The sequence below is a fragment of the Myotis lucifugus genome, unplaced genomic scaffold, assembly GCF_000147115.1.
Source record: "Myotis lucifugus unplaced genomic scaffold, Myoluc2.0 scaffold_156, whole genome shotgun sequence".
Classification (NCBI taxonomy): domain Eukaryota; kingdom Metazoa; phylum Chordata; class Mammalia; order Chiroptera; family Vespertilionidae; genus Myotis; species Myotis lucifugus.
In genome coordinates this window covers 2,166,137-2,190,261 of record NW_005871204.1, presented here as the reverse complement: position 1 = coordinate 2,190,261, position 24,125 = coordinate 2,166,137, and the positions used below count along the sequence as shown (strand labels likewise).

The 24,125-nt window shown below is 40.5% G+C and overlaps 1 protein-coding gene across 1 annotated transcript in view; it reads left to right on the top strand.

Annotated features, from left to right (window-relative positions):
- The window catches only part of KCNMB4 (potassium calcium-activated channel subfamily M regulatory beta subunit 4), a 55,975-nt gene extending 37,787 nt beyond the window's left edge, over window positions 1-18,188 (top strand). The window contains exon 3 of the mRNA XM_006095469.3: window positions 17,664-18,188. Coding sequence (XP_006095531.1) covers window positions 17,664-17,832 — 169 coding nt within the window. The 3' untranslated portion in view covers window positions 17,833-18,188. The remainder of the gene's footprint in view (window positions 1-17,663) is intronic.
- Window positions 18,189-24,125: the final 5,937 nt, after the last annotated feature.

The window sequence follows — 24,125 nt, the reverse complement described above, 5'->3', positions numbered from 1 at the left end:
GTCTGTACCTGGCCTATGCAGGGAGGCAGACATTTTTGCCACCAGTGTTCATCTAGAGACTAAAACTCACTTAATGAGCCCTGACATGGCTTTCACTTTTTTCCCCATCACTATTTATCCCCCCTATACCTTTTCCACCTTTCTCCTCCACCCCATACCCCAACAATCACCACACTATTGTCCATGTCCAAGAGTTCTTTTTCTCTTTTTTTTCTTCGTTGCTCAATCCCTCCACACCCCCTGCTTCCCTCTTCTCCCACCTCCGCCCAGAATTGTCAGCCTACTCTCTCTGAGTCTGTCTCTATTTTGCTTGTTTGTTCAGTTTGTCCATTAGATTCCACATATCAGTGAAATCATATGGTACTTGTCTTTCTCTGACTGACTTATTTCACTTGGCATAATACTCTCCAGGTCCCTCCTTGCTATTGCAAAAGGTAAAATTTTATTATTTTTTAATGGCAGAATAGTATTCCATTGTATAAATGTAGCTCTTTTTATCCACTCATCTACTGATGGTCATTTGGGCTGCTTCCAAATCTTGGCTATTGTAAATAATGCTGCAATGAATATAGGGGAGTATATATTCTTTCGATTAGTGTTCCCAGAAGTAGAATTGCTGGGTCATAAGGCAGTTCCATTTTTAATTTTTTGTGGTAACTCCATACTGCTCTCCATGGTGGCTACACCCATCTGCATTTTTGCCAACAGTGCACAAGGTTTCCCCTTTCTCCAATACTTGTTTGTTGATTTATTTATTTATTTTATTTTTAAATTAAATCTTTATTGTTCAGATTATTACATTTGTTCCTCTTTTCCCCCCCATAACTCCCCTCCACCCAGTTCCCACCCCACCCTCCGCCCTCACTCCCCACCCACTGTCCTCATCCATAGGTGCACAATTTTTGTCCAGTCTCTTCCCGCATCCCCCACACCCCTTTCCCCCCCAAGAATAGTCAGTCCATTCCCTTTCTATGTCCCTGATTCTATTATAATCACCAGTTCATTCTGTACATCAGATTACTTATTCACTTGATTCTTAGGTTCACTTGTTGATAGATGCATATTTGTTGTTCATAATTTGTATCTTTACCTTTTTCTTCTTCTTCCTCTTCTTAAAGGATACCTTTCAGCATTTCATATAATACTGGTTTGGTGGTGATGAACTCCTTTAGCTTTTCCTTATCTGTGAAGCTCTTTATCTGACCTTCAATTCTGAATGATAGCTTTGCTGGATAAAGTAATCTTGGTTGTAGGTTCTTGCTATTCATCACTTTGAATATTTCTTGCCACTCCCTTCTGGCCTGCAAAGTTTCTGTTGAGAAATCAGCTGACAGTCGTATGGGTATTCCCTTGTAGGTAACTGAGTTTCTTTCTCTTGCTGCTTTTAAGATTCTCTCTTTGTCTTTTGCTCTTGGCATTTTAATTATGATGTGTCTTGGTGTGGTCCTCTTTGGATTCTCTTTTGTTTGGGGTTCTCTGCGCTTCTCTGGACCTGTAAGTCTATTTCTTTCACTAGGTGGGGGAAGTTTTCTGTCATTATTTCTTCAAATAGGTTTTCAATATCTTGCTGTCTCTCATCTTCTGGTACCTCTATAATTCTGATGTTGGTACGTTTGAAGCTGTCCTCAGAGGCTCCTTACACTATCTTCGTATTTTTGGGTTCTTTTTTCAATTTGCTTTTCCGGTTGGGTATTTCTCGCTTCTTCGCATTTCAAATCTTTGACTTGATTCTTGCGCTCCTCTGGTCTGCTGTTGGGAGTCTGTATAATATTCTTCATTTCAGTCAGTGTATGCTTACTTTCTAGATGGTCCTTTATCACACCATCGAGGGTCTCATTAGATTTCCTGTACATCTCATCAAGTTTATCGACAGACTCTAGAAGCCTCTTGAGAGACCTCAAAAGTGTGGTTCTGAACTCAATATCCTCCCTTGATAGTTTTGTCCTGTTTCTTTGTCTCCGCATTTTTTACGCTTTCTTGGTACACTCCCTAGTGGTCTTTGTGCGCAGTCTTGTTGTAGTTAAGCCTTGGTTGTTGTAGTTAATACTAGAGGGATTTGACCTCCAGGCCGACTGGCTGTGATAATCAGCTGTGTCTGCAGTGGAAGAACTTGTGTCCTCTAGGGAGGTGCTAATCTAGCCTTTGCCTGAGGCTATCCGGCAAATGCCTCTGTGCAGGGCTTGGGCGGGGCGGGTCCCACGGGATCAACAGGGCAGAGGAGGGAGCAGTTATGGCTGCTCTCAGTGTCCCATTAATCGCTGCAAGCCCCTCGGAGAGAAAGCTGCCCTTGGGTTCTGACTGATGCCAGACAGTCCCGCTTCTCCGGTTTCAGTCTGGGTCCCTAGAGACTCGCCCGGAACTGGAGCTCAGAGCCTGAGACTCCCTCCTGATTGAAAACGACAACCGCGCCCTCAGCCGCCAGCCCGCTCCGCACGCACCTCCGCACCTTAGTTTTTCACCTCCGCACTGCGCCTCCTCTGAGTCTCGGTATGCTTTTCTCTTTCCTTCTAGTTGTAGAATTTCCACTCAGCCAGCCTTCCTGTGGTTCTGGATGATGTCCGTTCCGTCTTTTAGTTGTATTTTTGAAGTGGTTGTGCGAGGCAGCAATCTCCAGTGTTTACCTATGCTGCCATCTTGGTTTCCTGTTGATTTATTTATGACAGCCATTTTGACAGATGTGAGCCAATATCTCATTATGGTTTTAATTTGCATTTCCCTGATGATTAATGACATTGAGCATCTTTTCATATATCTATTGGCCATCTGTATGTCCTCTTTGGAGAAGTGTCTATTCAGGTCCTTTGCCCATTTTTTTAATTGGATTGTTCGTGTTTTTGTGTGTTGAATTTTATAAGTTCTTTATAAATTTTGGATATTCACCCCTTATCAGATGTATCTGAAAATATGTTCTCTTATTTAGTGGATTTTCTTTTCATTTTTTAAAAAATATATTTTTATTGATTTCAGAGAGGAAGGGAGAGGGAGAGAAAGATAGAAACATCAATGATGAGAGAGAATCATTGGTCAGTTGCCTCCTGCACAATTGGGGATCAAGCCCGCAACCTGGGCATATGCCCTGACCGGGGTTTGAATCGTGACTTCCCTATGTGGGACATTAATACTAGTCTATGTCAGAGGAAAATAAAACAAATTTCCTCAATAGTACTCATGCCTATAATGTTGAATGATTTTTCAAATTCTTTTATATTTAGTACAACAATCTGATGACTATTTACTTGTATTTTCTTGAATTTTGAATGTCACATGCTACCACAGTACAAGTTAAGTTGCTGTCACATCCAAGAGAAACTTCAAGATTGACTGATAGGGTCTTTTTAATGGCTCAAGTTTTAAAAATTCTATTATTGTACCATAATGCATCACTTTGATTGTTATGCATATTTTTCTTGAATACTTTTGTTCTCCAAACATATATTCATAAGCAATTTATCAGTTAGGAAAAGAGCTTCATAATTAATTTGGCTAATTTTATTGTGCAGAAGTATTTCAATATTTCTTCAGTGCATTTTTACCAAGAGAAACAATTCCTTGACGGACTCTAACAAAACTGGAATGTAAAACTGTTATTCATGTAGTGTTTACAACATAATTAGGGTTTAGGATGAGTAATTCATTCCTACCCTGGACAGAAATGCTAGCCTATTTCTTTCTTCCTATGGGCAGCAGCAAAATGTATATACTTAGCTAAGTATTTAATTAACAAAATAACTGTTTGGTGCATAATACATTTTAATGACATGAGTTTTTAACAAGTGAGAAACTTCTAGAATGACAGTATAATAATAGGAAGTATCCCTGTTTCCTTCACGCTCTCAGAATCAAAAAGATATGCGATTCTCCTTGCCTCCACTCAGGATACATTCTTCATATCCTTTCTTCACAGTTGCCAAAAGAATGGAGCCGTGCTGGCATGAGAGGTATAGAAAATACTAAACTGTCAACTGGCTGATTTTTCTTCCTTGAGGATCTAATTATAGGGAATTGGCCTTAACCTAATCAGACATGAATGGTGATTTCCTGAGAGTAATTGTGGAATGAATTACTGTGGAATGAGTTACAGGGGCTTTTTCAGAGGTTTAGAAAAAAAAGAATGTCTATTCACCTGCCTGGGCTCGTTTGGTCTGGGCATAATGGTGCTGGCAGCATTTCCTGGCTCACTGGGTCTGTGACGGCGACGTCTCTAGGAGTAGTAGTGTTGGAAGGCATCTCACAGAGGGGAAGGCACCTAAGCAGGGGTGGGGCAGGTGAGCTGAGAGACAGGAACCACAAGAGACAGTAGTTACATGCATGTGAGTTGGTTGGCTGGGCTAGAGATAGGTTGTAAAATAAATAAGTGTGAAGAAAAGAAAATACATTTTGTAATGACAAAAAAGAATAGTAAACATGAGCACTTTCTCTTGGAAATTATCTGAAAACTAGAGGCCCAGTGCATGAAATTCTGGCTGGCGATCAGGGCCAATCAGGGCCTTCCAGCTGCCGGCCGGGGCCTTCCTTCCCCAGCTGCTGGCTGCTGGCTGCCAGCTGCTGGCTGCTGGCTGCTGGCTGCTGGCTGGGGCCTTCCTTCATTCTGCACCGCCTCCTGGTGGTCAGCGCATGTCATAGTGAGCAGTAGAACTCCTGGTCTCCCAGTTGAACTCTTATGGGGACACTTTGCATATTAGCCTTTTATATATATAGATAGTTTGCATAGTCTGTAAAAGCACAAGCAAATATACATGACTGTTTATACAAATACATATATAATATTTATGACTTCAAATAGAGGGTGCCCCCCAAAGTGTATACACACTTTAATATCAAAATTTCCATTTTGAAAATGAAATGTGTTTTAATAAACACTACATTTCTAATTATTCAAAATGTGTTACACATTTTTTGCGGACACCCTATATATGTAGACTTGAGAGAATTCATAGGAAGTTGGAGATCCTCCTCCTCCCACCCCCAACATTTGTTTAACTGAAACTCTGGATTTCATTCCCTTCTTATTCCACTAACATGTACTGAGCTCCCACTTCAGCTTAGCATAGTGTGATGCTCTTTTTGGTGTGGGAACGGCTGGAAAAAATGCAGGCTTTGTGGCGTTGGGCAGACCTGCTGAGACCACTGTTCTTAGTAGGGGCATTTGCGTTTGAGCCATGGGTTGGTGAGCGAACCCTGGTTGCTCTGCCCCCACTTCTGTTTCACTAGTTAAGGAACCTCTGCCATCTGGATGTTATGTCAAAAATCGTGGGGAAAATGTTTCTCGACCTTGTAAATGCTAGTTTTCATCTGCACACAATATGCCCCATCTTGTTCAGATGGCAAGAAGATGCACTGACATTTGGGGGGATCCCTTACCCGCCTCATATCCTTGAGAACCAAATTCTGAAGCCCTTGCCAGCCTTACAAGCGCCCAATGGAATCCTTGCTTACATGCATATTTTGGGTGCATCAATATGTTTGTCATTTTCTCCCTGGAAACGGTTTCTCACACCCACGTTGCAAGTGTGTGATCTGTGATTCTGTCTCCCGCTAGCTTCTGTATCCCCTTTGCCTGGAGGGAGGGCTGGGAGCATGACTCAGCTTAGGGAAATGATACAAAATGTGGCTGTTCAGTGACGTTTCAAAAGAGTCTCTCTGTGTGCAGTTCCTATGCTGGGTGCAGCCTATGACTCCCTTCACCTGAAACAGTGGAGCAGGTTTGAACACGAGGATCTCAGAATCATGGCATTGAATGGGCCTAGAAGACACTTGCTCAGGTTTAACCCTTTGGATGTCATCTTATTTAATTTCAAAGGGAGTCTCAACCCTCTTTTTGAAGATTTTGAGGAAAAGGCACATGATAATTTCGCTGTGATTATCCTTTCAGCGTTTGCAGCCTTTTCTATAAGGAGAACTCTTTCCACTTTGGTATTTTGCTTCACAAAGTGGGTAAGGGGTCCTGTTGTTTTTGTCTTAATCAGTGAGGATACTGGGATGTCCTGGTTTAATCAGTACTGTTGTTTTTAGTCCTTTCCAGCCCCTGGCTTTTCTGGGAATCCTGTTTGTATCACTATATCCTCAGACATGCTGGATCACAACAAGCACCTTAAAAAAAGATTTCTAGAGAGAGAGGGAGGGAGAGGGAGAGGGGGAGGGAGAAACATAGATATGAGAGTGGACTATCAATCCTCCTGCATGTCCCCCACCCAGGACTTAACCCAAAACCTGGACATGTGCCCTGACTGGAAATCAAACAGGAAACCTTTTGGTACACGGGAGGATACCCAACCAACTGAGCCACCCCGGCCAGGGTAGCAAGCACTTTTTGATGTTTAAGAATTAAATCCTCTAAATAAGGAATTGAAAAACAGAAGGGTATTTCAAGCATTAACATCATAAGTCAACATTTCCATTTTCTGAGGCAATTTCTCCAGGTATAAGCATTACTCTCCATTGATGGAACATGGGTTCTGAGAAACTTCTCTTGGGAACAATGGCCCACCCTTGAATGTCCTCATTTCTGACTAAAATCTGATTTAATAATGCAGTATTGATTTTTATGAGAATAAATGTATGGAAGATTGCAGGTTGGATAGAAATTGTAAAACTGTTTTTTAGTAAAATAAAAGTATGAAAATGACACAAAGATCTGCTCCAACTGCTCACTCTGAATTTCCCTGTGTGAAAATTCTACCTCAATTTTTAAATTTAGAATTTTTTTAAAAAAAGATTTGAAGGATAGTTAATAGAGAAAAAGTTCATGATGTGGCATAAGATTGTGGTTAAAATTAATGTGGAGAATTACTAGTGACATATTGGATCATGACAGATCTAAGTAAAAAATAATCAAGAATCTTTGGACACACTTGATGAAAAATAAAGTTGAAAAGGAACTAGCAAAGATGTATTGCTAAGACACAAAGGAAATCCTATAGCAAACAAGGAGGCAATTCCTTAGGGAGGATTAGCATGGAGGATGGTGTTAAAATGTGTGAAGTTCCCTTAATGACGTGCTTTGGAGCAGCAGGTATTGGGGTTCTCACTAGGGGAAGGCACATGTAGGGAGACAGTGGGAAGAGAAGTGCTTTACAGTATTTGGGGGGCAGGTGTGTTTTATATGTAAATGTCTTTGTCATAAGTGGACAAATGGAGGAAAATGAAAATAATAAATACTTTTTATAACTCAGGTTGGGATAATACAAAGAGTTTATTCTCTGATGTGGTTTTTTGTTGTTTTGTGGGGATTTTTAGAGCAACTGTTGATGATTAAATTCCGAGTGACTAATTGGGGGAAGGGGTAGAAAACTTGTGCTAGTAGGAATGGATTATAATATAGAACAGTGTATGGTAGTGTGGTTATCTAAATGATAGTCCACATCCTAATAATCCCCATGGATTTATGTTTAGTTACCTTGTTACCTGAGGGTACTGGATGTGGCTAAAAGGGGCTTTGCAGTTGTGATTAAGGATCCTGAGATGGAAGGTGTCGGGTAGGTTATCTGGGTAGGCCCTAAATGCAACCACAGGGGCTTTATAAGGGGGTGGGGGTGGGGTAGGAGATCAGAGGAATGGTAGGGAATGTGATGGTGAAAAGGAAAAGTGGCAGTGATGCCCAGGGGCCATGGCACAGGATGCAGGCAACCTCTTGGAGCTAGAAAGGCAGTGGAGAGTGGGAACCCTACACTCTCTCTTACGAAGCCCTGCCCCCTTCCTGAGGCCACAGCTCCCTGTTGGACCTGCAAGTCTCCATCTGGGGCCTCACTGTATTGAGAAAGCACCAACAACGAGCTGAACATTTCAAAAGGTAATGTTCTTTCCACTTTGATGAGAAAAGGAAAGGTGGAAAAGAATTCCTGTTTGGGAATTAGGGATCCCCTTGCCTGGGAGTTTTCCTGGAGCCAGCAGAGATGAAATCTCTTAGAAGTGTCCACTCTTACTGTCTTCTTGCCTGTCCTTGGTTTCAGTTGCCCTGGGTTGGACCATCCGTTCTGATCTGAGTAGTATTTTCCTCCATGGAGAAGACGAGAAAAATGAGAGAAGGGTAGTTCTAGGTTCTCTCTGTTAACACTGGTAGTTATTTGTCCTAAGGAGGGAGCATGTCCATTTTTGTTTTGATTCTTCCTGTAAACACAGCTTTAATACCCTTTTCATTGCCTGCAGTGTTTTTCATCAGCTCCACTTATTCTGGGCTTGTCTTCTTGACAATGTTCTTATGGGTTCAGTCATTTTTGCTTCATCTTTGGTCCTTTAAAACCTCATCTTTCCAAAGAACTCACAGTCCAGCCTCCTCTTTTCTGTAGGCGGCTCTTCTCTTTCCTTTGTTTAGTTTGGTGAAGGTTTCTTGGAAAACTCCTATGATAAAGAGAACATTCATGTAAACAGTTTGACCATAACATGGATTTATACAGTTTGACCATAACAAAGACTACGGGACAATAGATTTCTGCTATTTACTATGTGAAGAATGTTTTGAAATAAATATATTCATGGCAGCTCAAACAGTAATCCATCCACAAAAATTGGCAGGATAACAAAAAATGAAAACAAGATGTAGAGGTAAAGTTTTCAAGTAGAAAAATGACTGCTATAGCAAATAGAGAGTTTTAAATTATGAAGGAAAGATAATGTCCTAAATTATGCTCCTATTATAATTTTTTAAAATATATTTTTATTGATTTCAGAGCAGAGGGAGAGAGAGATAGAAACATCAATGATGAGAGAGAATTGATCAGCTGCCTCCTGCACGCCCTTTACTGGAATCAAACCCGGGCCCCCTTCAGACCCCAGGCTGACACTCTATCCACTGAGGCAAGCCGGCTAGGGCCTATTATAATTTTTTAAAACCTTGCAAAGAAAAAGAATCTGCCATTACCTTTACTTTAAAAAATGTGAATATAGATGATGAGTAAATTCATGGAAGTATAGTTGCTGAGTCAAATGTTCACATCTAAAACTTTTAATAAAGCCCGGCCAGTGTTTCTCGGTGGTTAGAGTGTCACCCCAAGCACCGGAGGGTCTCTCTCAAATTCGATGGTCAAGGGCACATACCTGGGTTGCAGGTTTGATCCCCTGGTTGGGCTGCATGTGGTAGGGAACCAATCAATGTGCCTCTCTCACATCGATGTTTCTCTCTCTTTCCCCTCCTCCACCCTTCCTCCATTCTATTCACTAAAAATCAGTGGAAAAAATATCCTCAGGTAAGAATTAACAAAAAAAATTTAAAAATTAAAATTTTAATAGAAACTAACAAATAACCATTCAAAAAAATTACACCTAACTTACATAAAAGTTTTATTTCCCCACATACACTCCAGAGCTGTGTATTATCATTCTTAATTTTTACCAATTTGATAGTAAAAAATTTTTTATCTTCTTTTTAATTTGATTTTCTTTCATAAATGAATGGAATTGATCATCTTTTCATGTAAATATTAGCTATGTGTTTTTATTTTTGCTTATGTGTCTTTGTGTAGTTTTTTGGGTTGTATGAAAAGGTGTACACGTGTATAATTAGATCATCTTTTCTTAGTTTCTGCATTTCATGTCTTAGTTAGAAATTAGAGTTGCTTATTCTATGTAGCATAATGCTCTCCAGGTCCATTCATACTGTCTCACAGGGAAAGATTTCCTTCTTTTTTTACAATCAAGCAGTATTCCATTGTGTAAATGTACCACAGCTATTTTTTATCCACTCATCTACTGATGGACAAATACCATCTGATTCAACTCATATGTGAAATCTAATGAACAAAATAAACTAACAAACAAAATAGGAACAAACTCATAGAGAACAGACTGACAGCTGTCAGAGGGGATGGAAGTTGCCAGGCTGGGTGAAAAGATGAAAGGATTAAGCAAAAACAAACAAACAAACTCATAGACAATAGAAAAAAAAAGAAATTAGGGTTGCCAAATTTAGCAAATCAAAATACAAGGTTTTGTTAAATTTTTATTTTTGGTAAAAAATGAGTAATATTTTAGTAAAAGTAAGCCCAATAGAATATTTGGGACATATTTTATACAAGAAAAAAACATCAGAAAAAGTTTGCTTTTCTCATTTTAAGGTTATTTTTAAAAATTTAGGTGTTTTAGAGCATTCGTGGTTCTGATTTTTTAAAAATTAAGTTTTTGAGACATCTGGGTTTTCTTTCTTTCTCTCTTTGTGTGTGTGTGTGTGTGTGTGTAATGAGATGGGGAGCCAATGCTTTTTTCTCCAAATAACCACTGTTACCCCAACATAGTTTATCAAATAATCCATCCTTCCCACACTACCTTTAAATAGTATTGAATTTTCACTGTAAAAATGGAACGACAGCCCTGACCGGTTTGGCTCAGTGGATAGAGCGTTGGCCTGCGGACTGAAGGGTCCCAGGTTCGATTCCGGTCAAGGGCATGTACGTTGGTTGCGGGCACAACCCCAGTGGGGTGTGTGCAGGAGGCAGTTGATTGATCGATGTTTCCCTCTCATCGATGTTTCTAACTCTCTATCCCTCTCCCTTCCTCTCTGTAAAAAATCAATAAAATATATTTTTTAAAAATGCAACGACAAAATAGGTACACAAAGTGAGAACTACGATGAGAATAATCTGTCTCCAATAGAAGAATGTATTTTTCCAGTGTATTTCTGCTTAAATCTTAAATTGAAGCATTTTGGCCAGAGAACACTTATAACCCTATTTGCAATAAATTACTTACCTGGTGATTCAGAGACACCATGGACCAAATTACTCTGAAGAACAATAATACTTTCTTAAGAAAAGGTCACAGAAATTGCTGAGTCAAAATTACTCTCTACTTTACGAAATCCTTCATGTCTTTGATGAGCTCAGTGGACAGAAAGTCATGTTCCCCAGCGTTCACAGTCCCTGACACAGGTGACTCTTCCCAAGCAGCTTGCAGAGGTGAGTGGAAGAGGAAAGGGAGGTAATGTAAGTTTTTGCAGTTCCTTAGGTCTGATCTTAAAGAATATCTAGGTTCTCTTTCCATCCCCCCCCCCAGTGGAAGATCAGCAAAATATTTATAATTTTTAAAAAAATTATGTCAAGCTAACTCTAGCATAAAATAGATTCATTGATTTGCTTTTTTTTTTCTTTTAAGGCAAAAAATCATAAGCGTCCTCCTGGTTTGCAGGTTTGCTATCTATCCTGCCAGGGTTGAATGCAAATTTTTCTCTCCAGAAATGGCAGGCTTGGGGCTTCATTTCCTCCAAGAAGAATAGGCAAGCTTGAGGAAGAACTTTTATGCAGTTAAACATTACTACACTCTAAGTTCACCTAATTGGAGAAACTAGGTAAGAAAATGTAAGAATGTTTATAACATTTATAGATCCATAATCAGCCTTTCACCTAGAGATAGGAGGCAACTGTAGAGCAAAGCCATGATCTTGATAAAGTATTTCCCGAGTTTTTAAAAGCCCTTATCAGAGTGTCATTGCTGGACTGGAGTGGGCAAAACTGGGCTCATGATAGAGCAAATCACCATACAAAATACTGCAAAGGATCTCTGTTCTCATCCCTGTGTTTGTACTGTACTTTATAACAGAACCTGACCTAGCGTCCAGACTAGCTATTCACCTGCCTTCCTGTGATCACCTGCAAAGACAAGCATACCTTCCTCTTCTCTTGGCAAGGTCTTACGATTGCTTCAAACAGCAACTAAACACATTGGCTAACTACTGTCAATAAGGAGAGCTCAATTACGCCAAAACCACATTAATGTTGTTATCAGCCAATCTTCAACATCTTTTGGTAGAAAAAAGATTTTTAAAAATCGTTAATCAAGTCAGATATTTTCCTGAGGTGCATTTTAATCCTCACCCAAGGGTATGTTTTTATTGATGTTTAGAGAGAGAGGGAGGGAAAGAGAAACACTGATGTGAAAGAGAACATCAATTGGTTGCCTCCCGTATGCACCCTTAGGTATGTGCCCTGACCAGGAATTGAACCTACAACCTTTTGGTGTATGAGGCAACACTCCAACCAACTGAGCAGCCCGGCCAGAGCTAATCCAGTCACCTTTTAGAAAGCCCATAGCATAAGTCTTGCTAAAAATAAAAACATTTCATAATACCCACATCAAGGTTTTCTAGATTAGATATCAATGATTAGCAATTTCTACCTGAAAATCTTCTATGACATAGTCGGCTCTCACCTGTGGCATTTTTTAAAAAAATATATTTTATTGATTTTTCACAGAGAGGATAGGAGAGGGATAGAGAGTTAGAAACATCGATGAGAGAGAAACATCGATCAGCTGCCTCCTGCACACTCCCCACTGGGGATGTGCCCGCAACCAAGGTACATGCCCTTGACCAGAATCGAACCTGGGACCTTTCAGTCCGCAGGCCGACGCTCTATCCACTGAGCCAAACCGGTTAGGGCTCACCTGTGGCATTTTGATTGAAATTCCTTTATACATTTGAGACTTTTATAGAAAAATTTCAAAGGCTTTCTGAAACCCAGTTCCAAGCAAAGTTATCCAGGAATTAATACATGTCAGGAATCTTTGGTTTTCGTTATAAAATATCATTATGTCACTTCCATGACAGGAATTAAGCTGACAAAGACTCCTTTCAACCAGTAACATAGAATGTGCCTCAGTTATTTCAACCTGGAACAATTGCTCTTCAGTTATTTTCAAAAACCATTTTTGGTATTTAAAAAGCCTTCAGTCAGTTATTCCTGGATGTGAGTAATTATTCGCATCACCTGGGAAGCTGTTTAAAACCTCAGTCTGATTCAGAAGACCTGAGAGCTTGGAATCAATACTATAGAAACTCTTCGAATGATTTCACTAGCCAGGTTTGTAAAACTGCTATTAAGGGCTTTTTGAATGTGTTATACAGATTATTTTATGGAAAAACGTGCACAGTCTAACTTATTGAGTGTAGCCCTAGGAAAAAGTGTATTCTTGAGGAATTCACATGCTTCTCTCTTTTTTAAATAGAATGGCAACTATGTCATCTCTCCTTTATTCCTTGGCGCTGGGACATTCAGAAGAAAGTTCCATTTAAGCATAAGGCAGGAGCTTTTCTAAGCCTGGGATTTCTATTTTTCCCCCATCCTAATTGTACTTGCTTTTTACTGTCAATTTAAGGATTGTATTATACTTAAGTCTTTTGTTTTTATTGTTACCTATTTCAGGTTACTTTTAAAAGTAAGGTCATGTTATAAATAATAAACAAGATTTAGAGCAGAAATAGATAGCACCTATTAAAAAGGTTTGGAGAAGCCCTGGTCAGGTAGCTCATTTGGTTAGAACAGTGGTCGGCAAACTGCGGCTCGCGAGCCACATGCGGCTCTTTGGCCCCTTGAGTGTGGCTCTTCCACAAAATACCACATGCGGGCGCACACGTACAGTGCAATTGAAACTTCGTGGCCCATGCGCAGAAATCGGTATTTTGTGGAAGAGCCACACTCAAGGGGCCAAAGAGCCGCATGTGGCTTGAGAGTCCCAGTTTGCCGACCACTGGGTTAGAACATCATCCCGATATGACAGGGTTGTGGGTTCAACCTCCAGTTAGGGCATATGCAAGAATCAACCAATGAATGCATAAATAGGTGGAACAATTATGTCATTTGGCTATGTTGCTATAACTGAGGCCTGCCATATCGATTGATATTATGCTTGCAGAATTATGTTATGATTGTGATAAGATGAAGCATTTGTAGACTTTAAAATTAGATTTTATCAAAATATGTAAGTGTAAATCCTTATAATGACATCGTGTATAATTTCTCACAAAAACATGGGTAAAGCTTGACAGCTAAAAAAGTTTCCAAGGTTTATTGTATCCTTGGTATACAATAAGTGTACATAATTAATATATATATATTCTAAGAAGGGTTTAATGAGTGATCTAAAGGTTGATAGAATTTAGCAAGATAAAATAAATCAGAAATATGAAGAAAATAAGACAATGCATTAGGGGTCTGGTTGGCACAAAAAAGCCATAGAATCTTGCTAGAGATGGGCCAAAATTTTAACTTCCTAGCAGCCTAGAGATGAAAAGGAAAATTCTCTGCTCAGATAAGCGAGAAGAACTTGTGATGATAAGTCTAGAAGGCTTTCTATTCTCTGAGTGGTTCTCAACCTTCCTAATGCCGCAACCCTTTAATACAGTTCCTCATGTTGTGGTGACCCCCAACCATAAAATTATTTTCGTTGCTACTTCATAACTGTAATTTTGCTACTGTTATGAATCGTAATGTAAATATCTGATATGCAGGATATATTTTCCTTGTTCTCGAACCACGGGTTGAGAACCGCTGCTCTATAGGATCTCTTGGAGAAAGTACTTTGAAGTGGATTATCTTGTCTCTTGATTGGTATAGTTACCATTATGTGATTGATACAATAAATTATAGTGCTGTAAGATTTTTACATGAACTGGATTAGTTTAAGAACTTTTCTAGCCTTAGCTGGTTTGGCTCAGTGGATGGAGCATCGGTCTATGTAATCAAAGGTTCCCAGGTTCAATTCCAGACAAGGGCATGTACCTTGGTTGCAAACTCCTCCCCAGCTCAGGCCCTGGTCGGGGCGTGTGCAGGAGGCAACCAATTGATGTGTTTCTCTCACATTGATATTTCTCTCTGTCTTTCCCTCTTTCTAAAAATCAATGGAAAAATATCCTTGGGTAAGGATTAAAAAAAAAAAGAAAGAAGGAAAGAAATTTTCTAGCCATTAAAAAAAGAGTTCACCTGTTAGCCAATAGAACAGGCTCTGTGGGATGGAAGAAATCTTGTTTGGTGAGACAAAGGCAAAGATAATATTTTTTTTTTACTAATTTTTCTTATTATTTATTGAGATAGCATTGGTTAATAACATTATATAAATTTCAGATGTGTAATCTTATAATTTGATATTTGTATAATACAACATTGTGTGCTCATCACCCAAAGTCAAGTTTCTTTCTATTACCATATATTTGATGCCCTTTACCCAATTTTCCCTTCCCCCCACAACCTTCCCCTTTGTGTGTCTTTTTCCTTCACCAGGTTAGGGAAGTTTTCAGCCATTATTTATTCAAACAGATTCTTGACTCTTGTCCTTCTGGTACCCAAATGATGCGGATGTTGTTATCCTTGATGTTGTCACAGAGGTCCCTAAGACTTCTTTTAATTTAAGAAAATTATTTTTCCTTTTGTTGCTCTGCTTGGGTGTTTTCTATTATCTTGTCCTCTAAATCACTTATTCAATCCTCTGCTTCATCTAACCTGCTGTTGATTCCTTCTAGTGTATTCTTCATTTCAAATATTTTATTCTTTATTTCTGAGTAGTTCTTTTTTATGGCTTCTATATCCTTTTTAATGCTTACTATCTATTTGTTTAAGTTCTCACGGAGATCCTCCATTCTTCTCCTAAGGTCCTTGAGCATCCTTATAACCATTGTTTTAAACTCTGCACTTGGTTGCTTCTATTTCATTTCATTCTTTTTTCTGGGGATTTCATTTGTTCTTTCATTTATGGTATACTTCTTTGTCTCCCCATTTTGTCTTCCTTTTGTGTTTATCTCTGTGTATTAGGTAGCTGTGCTATGACTCCCAAACTTGTTATAATGACTTTATGATGTAGGTGTCTTGTGAGGCTCAGTGGTGCAATATTCCTCATCACCTGAATTAGGTTCTCCAGGAATGTCTCTTGTATGGGTTATGTGTGGCCTCCTGTTGTAGTTGAGTCTCGAATACTGTTGGATCATTCATGGGTGGAGTTAACCCTCATGCTGGCTGACTATAAGGATAGACCTCAATCACTGTGTATGAGTCTCTCTTCAGGGGCTGCTCCCCAAGGAGAAGTTATTCCCAGCAGGATCTGATGTCTGCCGGAATCCCCCTTTGAATGTGCCACTAATCTGAAGTAAGGGTGGTGAAGCCATTGGTTGTGTTGGTTCTGGGTCCACTTGGGTAAGGTTCTGGTGTAGGTCGATGTCAGACATAATATGTTACTGGCCTTGGGCTACCTGTCTGGAGCTACTATGTTATTCACTATTTGTGGCTGTGTCTACTGTGCCTGGGTGTATGTGGAAGGGGCAAAGCTGTGTACAAGGGTCAGCTTCCTTTAGCTCTGAGCCAGGGGCAGATCTATAAAAGTTCCAAGGCTCCCTGAGGTCCACCTCCAACTGTCGGCTACTCTGCCACCTCCTGAGGTTGCCTCCTTTAGAGCCTTCTGAAGAAAAACTATCGATAGAGTGGGCCTAGGCTGGACATGACCTACAGACCCTAAAACAAGGCACAAACTTGGTAGGGTGGGCGACCTGGGTCAGGAAGATGGGTCTAGTAGGTCTCCTTTTGGGAGGCAGCTCACTCAGTGGGGAAAGTGGCCCCTACTCCAAAGCCATGCCACTCAGTTTCTGCCAGAGTCTCCAACCCTAGCTCCCGCAGGAGGAGCACATGGCAGGTTCAGGTTGGGTGTGGCCAGGCAGCCCTTCACAGGAGCAAGCTCAGTTGGGCAAAGCCACCAGGACTCAGGAGGACAGATCAAAAGAGTCTCACATTTGGGGTGGTGCCAGCTGAGCCTGCAGGAGGAGGGCAAGCATGTCACTTCTTCCCTGCCCTGTAACCACACAACCTTGTGCCTGTCAGAGTCCAGGACAAAAGCCTCCAAGGAAGACACGCTCCAAAGGTCCCAGCTCTGAGCAGCACTCCCTTCCCCCACGGAACTGAGCTCAGCAGGGTTGGGCAACTGATTCTTGGGAGGACAGATCAAAACAGTCTCTCCTTGGGGGTGGTGCTGGCCAAGCCTGCTGGAGGGGGGCAAGACTGGCCCCTGTTTTAAAGCCACACAGCTCAGCGACTGTCTGAATATCCATCTAGTGCTTCTCCAGAAAAAGACCACATCAAAGGTCCCTGTTATGTGCAGCCAACAGACCTTTCTATAGGACTTGAGCTTGGCATGGTGGTGTCGCCTGGATTAGTTCACCCCCCAAACTGGTGTAAGAATAGGAGTACTCGACCCTGGGAAGATGGCACCTAAGGGCAGTGTGGAATTGGTACTCAGCACAGGGACCTCCATGGGTAACCCTCCAGATCTCTCCTCGGGGATACACCCCAATCTTCTTTTTATGACTCCCATATGACCTGAGTCACCTTCTTTCTACCAGAGCCCCATGTGAATGTCTAAGAGCAAAATCCTGTGCATTGGCCCTTTAGAGAACACCTGGGTTTCTAGCAGACTGCTTCCTCTTCCAGGTAGACAGACTCTCAGCTAATTTCCACTGCCAGGAGCTGTGAAGACTCCTGGTATTCTGGGTTGGGGATCCCATCCTGGGGTTGAGACTCCACATTTCTCAGGAGGGACTTTTTGCAGCCGAGATATCCTTCTGGCTTCTCAGCCCCCTTGTGGGTGCAGGGGCCAGAACTCTCTGCATCTCCACCCTTCTTACCAGTCTCTATGTGGCTTCTTCTGTAAATCCTTGGTTATGATACTTCTATTCAGCTATCTTTCAGTTGGTTATTCAGGTTGATTGCACTATAATTTAACTGTAAACCCTGTGTGGCACTGGGAGGAGATGAGTATAGCTTCTACCTGTTCCGCAGCCATCTTGGAACCCCCAAGTCTTCACTTTCAATGGTGCTTATTCCCTTTGAGCCAGAAAGCTGGGCTCCAGGTTGTAAAGAGTTTTCAATGCCATGCCAAGGCAGCTGACCTCACTTTCTTTCCTGTTTTCCACTGTCTTGCAGACCAGACGACGTGCTCCTGCATCGCACACATGATGAGATTGTCCTCCTGCATTGCTTCCTCTGGCCCCTGGTGACATTTGTGGTGGGCGTCCTCATTGTGGTCCTGACCATCTGTGCCAAGAGCCTGGCCGTCAAGGCAGAAGCCATGAAGAAGCGCAAGTTCTCTTAGAGGGGAGTAGACGTGTGGAAAGCAAAGCACAGAAGCTGCACCCATTGGCACACATCTACCTGCAGAGCCTGTTCCCGGCGCAGGAGATGGAAGGGGCTATGAGAGGTCTCTGAGAGGCTCCTCCCTCAATGGCAGCAGCAACAGGCACAACTGGAAGACTTAGAACCTCATAGATGATATTCTATGTGTTGTAGCCATGGCTAAAGGGTCAAGCTCTTAGCTGTCTGGAGTAAAATTCAGAAAATCTGATAAAATGTTAATTTTTTTGAAAGTCTCAGTGTATAATTGTACAGTGTAGTATACAAATCATGATGATTTATGGTATTTAAAAATATTAAACTAGAGTGATCTGTGTTCTTTTCTATTTTCTTTTTTATCCTTAAAACACCAGGATTAAAAAAAAAAGTTCTTCTGGGTTTCACTTGATTCTGCTAGACTAAACTTTGACTTGGAGATGAGGATTCCTGCACAGATCTTGACTTCACCATATAATTCTGTTTCCATTATTAAAGAGTACCATTGGGCTTTTGCTTTAAGAAGAAATACTGCTCAGTCTCCAGTCACTTCCATGAATCTTCAACCAGGGACGCTCAAAGATTGGAAAAAGATGTCCTCTAATACTTGCCTTTGTCTATCCATTATTTTTCAGCAGATTTTTTTTAAAGAGAAGAGCATAATTCTGAACAAGGCCTGTATTAGCTCTTAGAGCACTGCACTCCTCTATTCATCTTGCTCATGTTTATTTTGGATGGATTTTATCCTTGTGCAATAGAATGTACATGATATGAAGGACACCTTTCAGCTTAGTCAAATGCTGTTTTCATTTTTTTTAAGTCAGAAAAATTATTCAAGATCCATCCAAACATTTTGTTTTGATTTTCTTTGTCCTTGCCTTGATGTTACCAGTATTAAAACAAGAATATTGCTGATGTTCAGTTTGCTTGGACAAACCTGGAGATGCAGCCCAGCTCAACATCATGGCTGAGCTTTCTGTGCCTTTATCAAAAGTTCATTGAGGAGACCAGACCTCTTTGAATCTGTTCATAAGTTCAAGTTCCAAATGTCAATCCCACGTCTCAGTGAATATCAAAGCTACCCTATTTATTTACCAGGTAGAACCAAACCTTTGTTTAGATGAAATGTTACATTTTTAGTGGAGGAACACCTGACAATATAATTCCTTTTTGCTTTCTTCTAATACTCTGGACATGCTCCTAGTAAAATAAAGGCAAATTAGAAGTTAAGGACAAGCTCCCCTCAACTATTTGCTCAGGGTTCTAAGAAAGATGCATGCTAGTGGAATGATGCTTTCCTGACTTTTAGTCCATATACCACAGTTTTCTTAATTTTAGAATGCAAGTAATTGTGAGAGCCATAGTCTTCAATGGAAGGGTGCTAGATGAGTCTGATAATTTTTTCCTAATTCAAGTATTACAGGTTGCACTGTGAAAAAGGCCTTGAACGCACTATTTGTGACATCCCTTGAGGCAGCTCCAGTGCCTTGACTTCAATCCCAGTTTTCTGTGGGAGCATCCCTGTTGTCTTAGCAACACAGCAGACCATTCTGAAGCAGTCACACAAAAATGGGACTCAGAAAATCATCTTTGCATCACTTTGTGGGAGATGAAGTCTACTTTATTCATTTTATCTTAATACAATAATCTATGATTAATTGATTACAGAGAGTAGACAAAAATAGCACATGGACATATGTTAAGTGTTGGAAAAAAGGGAAATTGATATATATCAATCTGAGTTTTCATCTATCAGTTTGGTACTCACACATATTAATAAAATGCCTATATTTAGGCCCAAAGAGTACACACGACTGTATTCCATAGGTTGAGTTTTGGGAAAGAGGAGAAGCACACTGAATTCGTGAGGTCACTTGTAGTTTTAGGGTCTTACTTGCTTACAGCCAGTTAAATTTGAGACTACTTATACTTGTCATTAAAGATAAAACCTGAAGGAATAAAGACAGGGCATTTTAAAGATAATAAGAGGTAAAGAAACATTATTTTAATTTTTGTATAAGTGAGAAAAGTTATTTTAATTATCTTTTTTTGTATAAGTGAGAAAAGGGTTTAAGGCCCCAAAATATGATCGCTCACATAAGACGGTTTATTTCTTCCTCACATAACATCCAGAGGTAGTTGAGAAGTAGTAGGGCTGGTCTGTTTCACAAGGTAATTAAGGGACCCAGGATGCATCCACCTGTTGTTCTCTCATTGCCAAGGGTAATAATCAAAGCTGGCTCAAAGAAGCACTTCCACTGTGCGGCCTATCAAAAGAGGAAGTTGGGAGCAAGCTATTTCCTTTAAAGGAAGTTTTAGCCATCACTTCTGCTCAGTCCATAATCACTTACTACATAGCTATACCTAGCTTCAAGGAAGGCTGAGATATGTCCAGCTAGATGGACATATGTCCTTCTAAAATGCCAGGGAAAAGGTTCTATTATTAAAAGGAAAAGGGGGAGAATGAATGCTAGACTAAAGGAAAAGAATGATGAATAGCCCTCAATGGTCAGTGGTCGGCAAACTCAGTCAACAGAGCCAAATATCAACAGTACAACGATTGAAATTTCTTTTGAGAGCCAAATTTTTTAAACTTAAACTATATAGGTAGGTACATTGTTATTAACTTACTTAGGGTACTCCTAAGGCTTAGGAAGAGCCATACTCAAGGGGCCAAAGAGCCGCATGTGTCTCGTGAGCCGAGGTTTGCCGACCACGGGTCTAGGCCATGATGAAACGCTGAGCAGGGCTAAAGAAGATCCTTAGCCGTGGTAAGAGAAAAGGTACTTGGTTAAACCTTGAATCTGCTGTCTGGGAGAAACTCTCTTGTCCATTGTTCTCTGTGGCCATAGTTTGACTTCTAAGAAATGCTTGCTCATCAGACTTACAGATAATCTGAATCCTGGAGAGGGGCGAGCAGTACAGCTTTGCAGGCCCCTGCCTACTGGTGCCGATTTGTAGGCGTAGGTAGATTTCCTTAGGACTTGAACAAACATAGGCTTGTATAGGCCAGGATTACAGTTCATTTGGCTGCGATAAAGAGGCCAATTCCATTTTTGATGTTTGCTGATAGCTTTCAAGCCTCTTCGTGTCCCTCTCCTTTCCCACTAATCTCACCTGGGCAAACTGATTAGCAAGCTGGGGTGTCTTCTTCTTTGGCCCAGGTGGGAAGTTCAAATCACACAAACTCTGCCCTGAACGCAGGAACCCTCCCCACAGCTTCACACCCTAAGAACACAAAAGCCAAGCCACGCAAGCCAATTTTGGATCTGCCTGGGAACTTGCCCTGCTCTCCCCAGAAAGCCTCATTATGTGAATAATAAACCTTTTCATACCCTGTTGGTGTGTGTGTGTGTGGTTATTGTTCTCAGCATCCAAACCAAATTTGGGGTTAGGGAGTCGATCTGAGGGGTGCCCACAACATTGGTGATAAAATTTAATCAAAATCAGGTTTCTGCTCTCTTTGCTTTCAGTTCATATAAAAGTAACCACAGCCAAAGGGCTATGCTTATAGTTCTTAAACCAGCAGCATCTTACTTATTAGTCTGTGCTTGGCTTGTACCCCCATCCCTCAATTTAATGGCAGCCACCTTGAACCCTCTGTAACAATACATTTAAGTGGGAATGCAACACCCTTTATCTTATCTTTTCTGCTGAGCTGGCTCCCATTGTCTCGCGATAATACTTAATGGAGACTCTTGAGAAAGACGGAATAATAATCTGCTGTTTGGAGGACAGAAGCAGTTGAGCTGCAGGACACATTGTAAATTAGCTGTCTCACCTCAACAATTTTTCATAGCCCTTTCACAAGAAACAGCAAAGAGCAGCTAATGCACGTCCTAACTCTGGTTTTCTTCTACCTACTTTCCTCAGTGCTACAGGTCTGCCCTCCAGGTTGTGGCTAGTGACAGTGTACCTAATGGTTAGCCAAGCATAACAAGGGTCTCTAAATTTTCTATCCTGCGATATCTGTTTCCTCACTGCTGGCTGTCCGGCTACAATGCCAAAGCCCCATGGTTTAGATTTGTGCTATGATAGGGATATTCTTTACATTGTCTCTTTGTGAAGGGGCTCAGCTGATGACTCCTGGATCTGGGATCTGTCCTCACCTGTTCCATGCTCTGGTTGCATACTGCACAGCTCTGATGCACTCTCAGTCTCTGTCTCAAGCTTAGTGATGGGCAGACAATGCGGTGACAGGGTAAATAATGGGAAAAAATATTATCTGACAGCATGGGTGGGGAACCATTTACCTGGCTCAGATAGTTTGTTCTGAAAAATTACTGAGCTATATCAAACAATTTGACAACCTTTTGGGAATAGATCAACATTCCCATCACATATCATATAGTCCAGATGCACTGTGCTCTTCTTGGGGCCTGGGCACGTGGGTCCTGTCCGTGGCATGGGCCTCTCTTCTCACCATGTATGCAGATCTATTTTTTTCTCATCCATTAGGTCTGAGCTTAAATACTCTGAAGTCTTTCCAAACCATCCTATGTAAGTAGATTTCTCCTGTCATTTTCTTCTTTACCCTACTTTCTTCATTTGTAGTACCTATTGTTGCTTATATTTATATATTTGTTTGTTTACTTGTTCATAAATACATCTATTTATCTCTCAAATACATCTATTTATCTCTCCTATTAGATGATATGATTTATGAAGGTAGAACAGTGTTGGTGAAACATTTTTTCACCACTGGCACAGTGCCAGACACTAAGGTGCTAAATATTTATTGAATGGATAAATGAATGAATGAATGCTCCCAGATCCATTATGTCCTCTGTATGTGAGGTTTTCCTATATCCTTTCTTATCTTGGGAAAGTTTACCTAACCTTCAAGGCACGAGTTCCTCCCTCCATTCTACCTGCTAAATTAATCGTTTCTTCCTTTGTGCTCTCATAGCAATTTGCACATACCTCTATCATCTTAAGAATTTAGCATACATTGTAAGATTTTATCATTTGTCTTATGATTGTTAACCCACTGATTCTTTCTTCCTCCCCACCTTATGAGACAAGAAACATATCTTGCCCTGGCCAGTGTGGCTCAGTTAGTTGAGCATTGTCCCATGTACCAAAAGTTTGCTGGTTCGATTCCTAGTCAGGGCACATGCCTGGGTTTTGGGCTCGAGGCAGCCAATCCATGTTTCTCTCTCTCATCAATGTTTCTCTTTCTTTCTCCCTTTCCCTTCCTCTATCTCTAAAATCAACAAAAAAAATATTTAAAACAAACATATCTTATTGATTTTTGTTGTTGTTAATCCTCATCTGAGGATATTTTTCCATTATTATTATTATTATTTTTTTTTAGAGAGAGTAAAAGGGAGGGGGAGAGACAGAGAGAAAGATCAATCTGAGAGAGACACATCAATTGGTTTCCTTCTCAACCAGGGCTGGGGATTGAGCCTGTAATCGAGGTATGTGCCCTTGACTGGAATTGAACCTGGGACCTCAGGCTGATGTTTTATCCACTGAGCCACACTGGCTCAGGCTTGTTGATCTTTTTGTACATGACAAAATATAATAATAATAACCCCAAACATCTCTTATTAAGTGCTTTCCGTGTGCATCTAAACCCTTTTTCATATATCCAAAGCATAGTTAACCCTGGAAAAACTCTAAATTAATGAATAAACAAATACATATTGCAATTTTGGCCTGAAAGTGAAAATTTATACTAAAGATAGGCTAATGTTTTTATATTTAAATATCATAGGCTACTGTTTAAACAAATGTATAGTGGAAAAGTCACTCTATTATTATCAAATTACCCCCAAATTTAGCAACTTAAAACAGCAAACATGTATTATCTCATACAATTTCTGAAAGTCAGAAATCAGGAAGTGGCTTAGCTGTAATTCTAAATTATTCTTGGTGAAATTTTGCCTCTTAAGTAAGTGCATGGGTTATGGTAACAGTGGAATATACATAAGAAGCAGGAGTCTAGCAGAATTACAATGGGAAATTTTTGATAAGAACACAATTGTTCATTTGATGGGCATCTTAGAACAAAAAGTGACTGAAGCCAATTGTCTGCATTTTTTGAGTGGCATGAAAAGTCTTCCAAAAGAAGTCACTGGAAACTTCAGGAGTAGACTTTACAATAACTTTAGATAACTTTCAAGAGTAGACACTGAAGCATATGGGACTCTTGCTCTTTCCTCACTTTTTGTGAATAACCTTAAATTGGAAATAAGGGATTTAACAAGCAAACAAAGACTAAAATTGGAAATAGCCACATTTCCAGATCTTTAACACCTCAGGGAAACTTTT